The 7,849-nt window shown below is 40.5% G+C and overlaps 1 protein-coding gene across 1 annotated transcript in view; it reads right to left on the reverse strand.

The window, feature by feature from the left end:
* Nucleotides 1–1,002: 1,002 nt before the first annotated feature.
* Nucleotides 1,003–7,849, reverse strand: part of GLB1L3 (galactosidase beta 1 like 3) — a 183,124-nt gene continuing 176,277 nt past the window's right edge. The window contains exons 21-22 of the mRNA XM_007948732.2: nt 1,189–1,305; nt 1,003–1,068 (exon numbers count right to left, since the gene is read on the reverse strand). Of these exons, the coding sequence (XP_007946923.2) occupies nt 1,003–1,068; nt 1,189–1,305 (183 nt within the window). The remainder of the gene's footprint in view (nt 1,069–1,188; nt 1,306–7,849) is intronic.

The following is a 7,849-nucleotide window of genomic DNA, read 5'->3' on the forward strand; positions in this document are numbered from 1 at the left end:
AAACTGTGGAAGATTGGAAGGGCAGCATTTGCACAGGGAAAAAGCTAGGTAGGCAGGAATGCATAGGTAAGAAGGACACAGGGAAGGAGTAACCACAGAGAGGGGGTGGAGGAGAGCTGATAAATTGTGGGGATTGTAATCAGTGTCAGGAAACAAAATGAGTATGAACTGTTGAGTGTAAAACTAATCAGGTTTGTAAAATTGCACCCAAATCACAAATTTTTTTTTTAATATTGATACAAAAACTTGTATACAAATGTTCATAGCAGCATGAAAGTGGAAGCAACTCAAATATCCATCAACTAAGGAATGCACCACGGACTACTAGAAGAATGAACAGATCTGTCTTGGAGGAAGTACAGCTGGGATGCACCTCAGAAGCAAAGATGGCAAAGACTTTACCTCTAGTACTTTGGACATGTTATCAGGAGGGACCAGCCCCTAGAAAAGGACATTATACTTGGTAGAGTAGATGGTTAGTGACACAGATGCTGCAGAGCAACCTAGAGACACTGTTTGTCCCCCTGAACCTCCTTACACTGTGTGTAAGCATACACACAGCAAAGTGAGTAGTCACCATGTGCAATAATATCTGGGATGAAAAGAGTGGTAATTCTTATCCACTGGGCTAGAGATCCTTTGCCCCCTTGCAACTGATTGTGGGGAGGTAGAAATAAAGTTTGTTTTGTTTTATTCATATCTACTTAAAATCACATTTGATTACAAAATAAGAACCTGCTAAGAAGTTAGCCTTTACCTAGAGAGAAACATTAAAGTCATGAAAGATTTTGAAGACTTTTTAAGGTCTAAAAATAGCAATCATATGTATACACTATAATTTATACAATAATTCCTCTAATGTTGAATTTTTTTTATTATTATTTTCACATTTCTGCTATTGTAAGAAACACCGTGTTTAATGTTCTTGATGTAACTCTTCTTCTGGGAAAAACTACTTATAGATGAACACTAACCATCCAAGAAATGTGGTAAAATCTGGTCTTATAGCTTGGGCTTATCCATGGATTGGATATCCGAGCCACTCATCATTTTCTCAAATAGGATCATCTGGAAAGAAAAGAAAGGCTGACAGTAAGAAAGAGGAAGCCCATTCAGTACAAGATGGGAAGCATACTGTGATTTATACTCTGGAAGTGAGATATCAATGCAAAGGTGGGGGAAACTCACCTCATTGTCTTCTGGATGAAGCCAGGACCCAGGAAGGTAAAGTGTTTCCTGAGGTCCAATATGCCAATATCGCCCAAGGTTACACCCATTGATGAACACAAATCCATACTTCCATCCCTGGAAAGAACACAGACTTGAGACACAAGAACATTCACGTCAGCAAGGTAAAATCTAAGGCATGTGGGGAGTGAGACTGAGATGCTTTATGCCACTGAAAGTGAAAATGAGTTCAGGATGGGATATGTTCCAGAAGTTCTGTCCTGCTGTACCTGATCTAGGAACGACAGTGAAAATGAAAAATGGAAACAAACCTTTAACAGTAATATATATTATTGTTGTTTTTGCCATACATTCTATTTTTCTAAAAGCAGATCTGCTTATCAGAATTAAGTAACAGGTAACAGAAATGAACTCTATTACTGACAATACCCAGAAAAACTACATTAAATGGTTTAATCTACTTGCAATAATACAGTGAAGAAGTTCAGCACCAAGATTTAAGAGAAAAAAACCTACGGACAAGAAGACATTGAGGCATTTTTTCCACTAGATACATCTATATATTCAAGAACATCTGAGGAGAGGTTTTCATACTATCACAAATTTAGGGAGACAAAAATTAGGTATCAGGCAGCCTTATTAAGTACTATAACTCTGGTTGGAATCATAAGGGGTTACACCCAAGGAGAAGGGTAAGCTAGAAATAATCCAGTCCTCACAAATGTTGGGCCTGTGGTAAGGGCTCTTTTTGCTTGGGGGTGGCTCTGTATTAAGGCCAGGGCCTGAGGTAGGTGAGCCCAGGGCTTGGGGGCTACTTTATGCTTGGGCGCAGCTCTTTATTAAGGCCAGGGCCCGAGATAGATGGGCCCAGGACTTGGGGGCTGCTTTACACGTGGGCATAGCTCTTTATTAAGGCTGGGGCCTGAGGTAGGTGGGCTTGGGTCTGAGGGCAGATTTTTGCTTGGGGGGTGGCTCTTTATTAAGACCAGGGCCCGAGGTAGATGGGCCTGGGGCTTGGGGACTGCCTTTCACTTGGGGGCAGCTGTATTTTAAGGCCAAGGCCCAAAGTAGGTGGGCTGGGACTCAGGAGCTGATTTTCACTTAGGGGTGCTTCTTTATTAAGGCCAGGGCCTCATGTAGGCAGGCCAGGGCTGAGGGGCTGCTTTTCGCTTGGGGGTGGTTCTATTTTAAGGCCATTGCCCCAGGTAGGCAGGTGCAGAGGAGTTAAAAACAACTAAGGGAGGCAAACTTGTCTGTCAGTTTGTCATCCTGTGGTGGCTAACATGTTGCTGTGAGGCTGGAGGCTATGCCACCATGTTGAAAAATGCCAGCAGGGTTACCCATTGTGGACAGGTTTCAGCAGAACTTCCGGGCTAAGACAGACTTGGAAGAAGGAAGGGGCCATTCACTTCTCAAAGAATTGGCCAGTGAAAATGATATGAATAGCAGTGAAACACTGTCTGATATATTACTGGAAAACTTTATGAATAGCCCTGAAACATTGTCCAATATAATGCCAGATGATGAGCCCATCAGGTCAGAAGGCACTCAAAATTTGACTGGAGAAGAGCTGATTCCTCAGAGTAGAGACAACGTTAACAATATGGATAGGGTAAAGCTTTCAGGACATCCACTGGCTAATGTGGCATGACTCAAAATGAGCAGAAATAGATGCAAACATCCATTAATAATTGGAACATGGAATGTATGAAGTATGAATCTAGAAAACTGGAAGTTATTTAAATGAAATGTAATGCATAAAGATTGATATCCTAGGCACTAGTGAGCTGAATGGACTGGTTTTGGCCATTTTGAATCAGACAACCATATGGTCTCCTATGCTGAGAATGGCAGTTGAAGAGGAATGGCGTGGCATTCATCATCACAAAGGATGTTTCAAGATCTGTCCTGAAGTACAATGTTGTCAGTGATAGGTTAATGTATATATGCCTACAAGAGAGACCCATTAATATGACTATTATTCAAATTTATGCACCAACCACCAAAGCCAAAGTTGAGGAAATTAAAGATTTTTATCAACTTCTGCAGTCTGAAATTGACCGAACATGAAATCAGGATGTGTTAATTATCACTGGTGACTGGAATGCAAAAGTTGGAAACAAAGAAGAATCACCAGTAGTTGGAAAATTTGGCCTTGGTGACAGAAATAATGCTGGAAATCGCATGGTAGAATTTTGCAAGACCAACGACTTATTCATTACAAATACTTTTTTTCAACAACACAAATGGGAGCTGTACATGTGAACTTCACCAGATGGAACACACAGGAATCAGATTGACTACATCTGTGGAAAGAGATGATGGAAAAGCTCAATATCTTCAGCCAAAACAAGGCCAGGAGCTGATTGTGGAACTGACCATCAACTGCTCATATGCAAATTCAACCTGAAGACAATTAAAACAAATCCACAAGAGCCAAAATATGACCTGGAATGCATCCCTCCTGAATTTACAGACCATCTAAAGAACAGATTCGATGCACTGAACACCAGTGACTGAAAAAGAGAAGAATTATGGGATGACATCAAGAACATAATCCACAAATAATGCAAGAGGTCATTAAAAAGATTAGAAAAGAAGAGAAGGCCAAAATGGATGACAGAAGAGACTCTGAAACTTGCCCTTGAGCGGAGAGTGCTGTTGTTGTTGTTATTTGCCGTCGAGTCGGCCCCGACTCATAGCGACCCCTCCTTGGGTTTCCAAGACAGTATCACTACGGAAGTAGGATTGCCCAACCTTCCTTCCGAGGAGTGGCTGGTGGGTTTGAACCGCCATCCTACTGGTTAGCAGTCAAGTGCCTTAGCCACTATGCTACCAGAGCTCCCTGAGCGGAGAGTAGCTAAAGCAAATGGAAGAAATGACAAGATCAAAGAGCTGAACCGAAGATTTCAAAGAGCAGCTTGAGCAGACAAAGCCAACTACTATAATGAAATGTGCAAAGACCTGGAGTTTGAAAACCAAAAGGGAAGAACATGCTTGGCATTTCTCAAGCTGAAAGAATAGAGGAAAAAATTTAAGCCTCAAGTTGCAATATTGAAAGATTCTATGGGCAAAATATTGAATGATGCTGGAGGCATCAAAAGAAGACAGAAGAAATCCACAGAATCACTGTACCAAAAAGAACTGGTCAACCTTCATCCATTTCAGGAAGTGGCATATGATCAAGAACCAATGATTTTGAAGGAGGAAGTCAAAGCTGCAATGAAGAAATTGGCTTTAAGAACAAGGCTCCAGGAATTGACGGAATACCCACTGAGATATTTCAACAAACGGATGCCCCAGTGGAGGCACTCACTCAGTTATGCCAAGAGATTTGGAAAACAGCTACCTGGCCAACTGACTAAAGAGATCCATATTTGTACCCATTCCAAAGAAAGGTGATCCCACAGAATGTGGAAATTATCGAACAATATCATTAATATTGCACACAAGTAAGATCTTACTGAAGATAATTAAAAAACAGTTGCAGCAGTACATTGACAGAGAACTTCCAGAGGTGCAAGTTGGATTCAGAAGAGGATGTGGAACAAGGGATATCATAGCTGCTGTCAGATGGATCTTGGGTGAAGGCAAAGAACACCAGAAAGATGTTTACTTGTGTTTTATTGACTATGTAAAGGCATTTGATTGTGTGGATCATGACAAATTATGGATAACATTGAGAAGGATGGTAATTCCTGAATACTTGATTGTACTCATGAGGAACCTGTACATTGATGAGGAGGCTGTCATTTGAACAAAACAAGGGGACACTGTATGGTTTAAAATCAAGAAGGGAGTGTGTCAGGCTTGTATCCTTTCCCCATACTTCTTCAATCTAAATGCTGAGGAAATAATCCAAGAAGCTGGACTGTATGAAGAAAAATGTGGCATCGGGATTGGAGGAAGAATCATTAACAATCTGAGATATGCTGACTATACAACTTTGTTTGCTGAAAGTGAGGGTGACTTGAGGCACTTACTGACGAAGACTGAAGAATACAATTTGTGGTATGGGTACCATTTCAATATAAAGAAAACAAAAATCCTCACAACTGGACCAATAAGCAGCATCACGATAAATGGAGAAAAGATTGAGGTTGTCAAAGAATTCACATTGCTTGGTTCTACAATTGATGCCAATGGAAGCAGCAGTCAGGACATTAGACAACATGTAGCACTGGGCAGGTCGGCTGTGAAGGAACTCTTTCAAGTGCTGAGGAGCAAGGATATCTCCTTGAGGAGCAAGGATATCTCCTAAGGTGAGCCTGACACAAGCCATGATATATATTTTCAATCATCTTGTATGCATGTGAGAGCTGGACAATGAATAAGGAAGATTGAAGAAGAGTTGACGCTTTTGAGTTGTGGTGCTGGTGAAGAATGATGAAAGCATCATGGACTGCTAAAAGAGCTAAAAGATCTGTTCTGGAGGAAGTGCAGCTAAAATACTCCTTGGAAGTGAGAATGGCCAGACTTCATCTCACCTACTTTAGTCATATTGTCAGAACAGACTATTCCCTAGAGAAGGATGTCATGCTTGGTAAGTTGGAGGGTCGACAAAAGAGGGGAAGGCCTTCAACGAGATGGTTTGACACAGTGGCTGCAACAATGGGCTCAAGTATAGCAAGGATCATGGAGCTGGTGCAAGATCAGGCGGTATATCATTCTGCTGTGCGTGGGGTCTCTATGAGTCGGAAACAACTTGACAGCACCTAACAACAACATGTACATACCCAAAAAAACCAAACTCACTGTGGTAGTTAAATTTGTATGTCAACTTGGCTGGGCCTGGTTAAGTGGCTGGGCAGCTGGTGGTGGCTATTCCCCATGATAAGACTGGCAATGAACTCCATGGTGGGATCTACCACAAGCAGCTGAGTAGCTGCCTTTGGGATGTGGTCTGCTTCCTGTACATAAGGAGAATCCTTGGGGATAGTATCTAGCTTTTGGCATGCTTGGACCTTGCATGTAGCTGTGTCATTGTGCAGCAGCCTGTCGTGCTCTGCTGAACTTGGGACTTAACAACGGACTTAAATTAATGGTCTGTCGTGTAGTTTGGTAACATCAAGACTGTGCCTTTTTACTTTTCAACCTTGGGGCTTCTCAGCCTCAGCAGCCAGCAGCTGTCTGAGTGAAGAACCACCTCTAGCTCCAGTGGGCTGGGAGCAGGAGCCAGAGCTGGACCCCAAGGTTGAGGGGCTTTTACACAGACCCTAGAGCCTGGCACTTTGAACTTGGGACTTAAGCCTCCAAAGTGTGAGAGAACAAACTCCTGTTTGTTCAAGCCATCCCATTTGTGGTATATTTTTGTCAGAGCAGTACTAGGTAACCAGACACTCACTGTCATCGAGTTTATTTCAACTCATAGCAATCCCCATTGGGTTTCCTAGGCTGTACATCTTTATGGAAGCAGACTGCCTCATCTTTCTTCCATGGAGCTAGTGGGTTCGAACTACTGACCTTCTGGTTAATAGCTAAATGCATTAACTACTACACCACAAGAGTTCCTAATTTTTATTAATATATACATATTTTTATTTATTTAAATATATACATATACATCTGCATATATTTAAACATATATATTTAAATTTGTGGGAGCTAAAGAAGAGATTCAAAATATAGAAAACAATATTGATAAAATAATAAAAAAAATTAAAAAATTCACACAATGGAAAACTTCATTCAACCTTCTCAAAAGCTGATAAAGCAGACACAAATAAATAAAGATATAAAACATTTGAAACAAGATGATTAACAAAATTGAAGTAACTGATATAGAACATTGATCTAACATCTATAGAATATACTTATTTTTCCAAGTACACATCAAAGCATTTTGACTGTATGTTGATTTATAACCAAATCTTGGCATAGTTTAAAGTTATCAGATAGTGCAATTAAATGAAAAATTGATAACAGAGCAGTAACTATAAAATATCCAAATTTTTGGAAATTAGGAAATACAATTTTAAATAACCCACACATCAAAGTAGATATCACTATAGAAGTTAAAACATATTTTTACATCATTGATGATGAAAATAAAATAAATATATAAATGCCTATAGGAATCAACCATATTCATGCTTAAATGAAAATTAAAATTGATAATTCTCTTGAAAGACTGAAAAAGAAAGAAAAGAGAATGCACAATCTATAACATAAATGGAAATACGATGTTACTAGATGGAAAATGTTGTTGTTATGTGCCACCAAGTCATCTCTGACTCATAGCAGCCTTATGTACAACAGAACAAAACACTGCCCAGTCCTGTGCCAGCCTCACAATCCCTACTATACCTGAGCCCATCACTCCAGCCACCAAGTCAATCCATCTTGTTGAGGGCCTTCCCCTCTTTTGTTGACCCTTCAGTATACCAAGCATGACTTCCCTCTCCAGGGAATGGTCCCTTCTGACAACATGACCAAAGAGAAGTCTGGCCATTCTTGCTTCCAAGGAGCATTCTGGCTGCACTTCATCCAGGAAGGATTTATTAGTTCTTTTACTGGTATTGTGGATAGTGCTTTCAGCATTCTTTGCCAACACCACAACTCAAAAGCATCAACTCTTCTTTGGTCTTCCTTATTCATTGTCAAGCTCTCAAATGCATATGAGGCAATTGAAAATACCATGGCTTGGGTTAGGCACATCTTA

Source organism: Orycteropus afer, unplaced genomic scaffold (assembly GCF_000298275.1).
Source record: "Orycteropus afer afer isolate SDZICR_OR568_19922 unplaced genomic scaffold, OryAfe1.0 scaffold00221, whole genome shotgun sequence".
Classification (NCBI taxonomy): Eukaryota; Metazoa; Chordata; class Mammalia; order Tubulidentata; family Orycteropodidae; genus Orycteropus; species Orycteropus afer.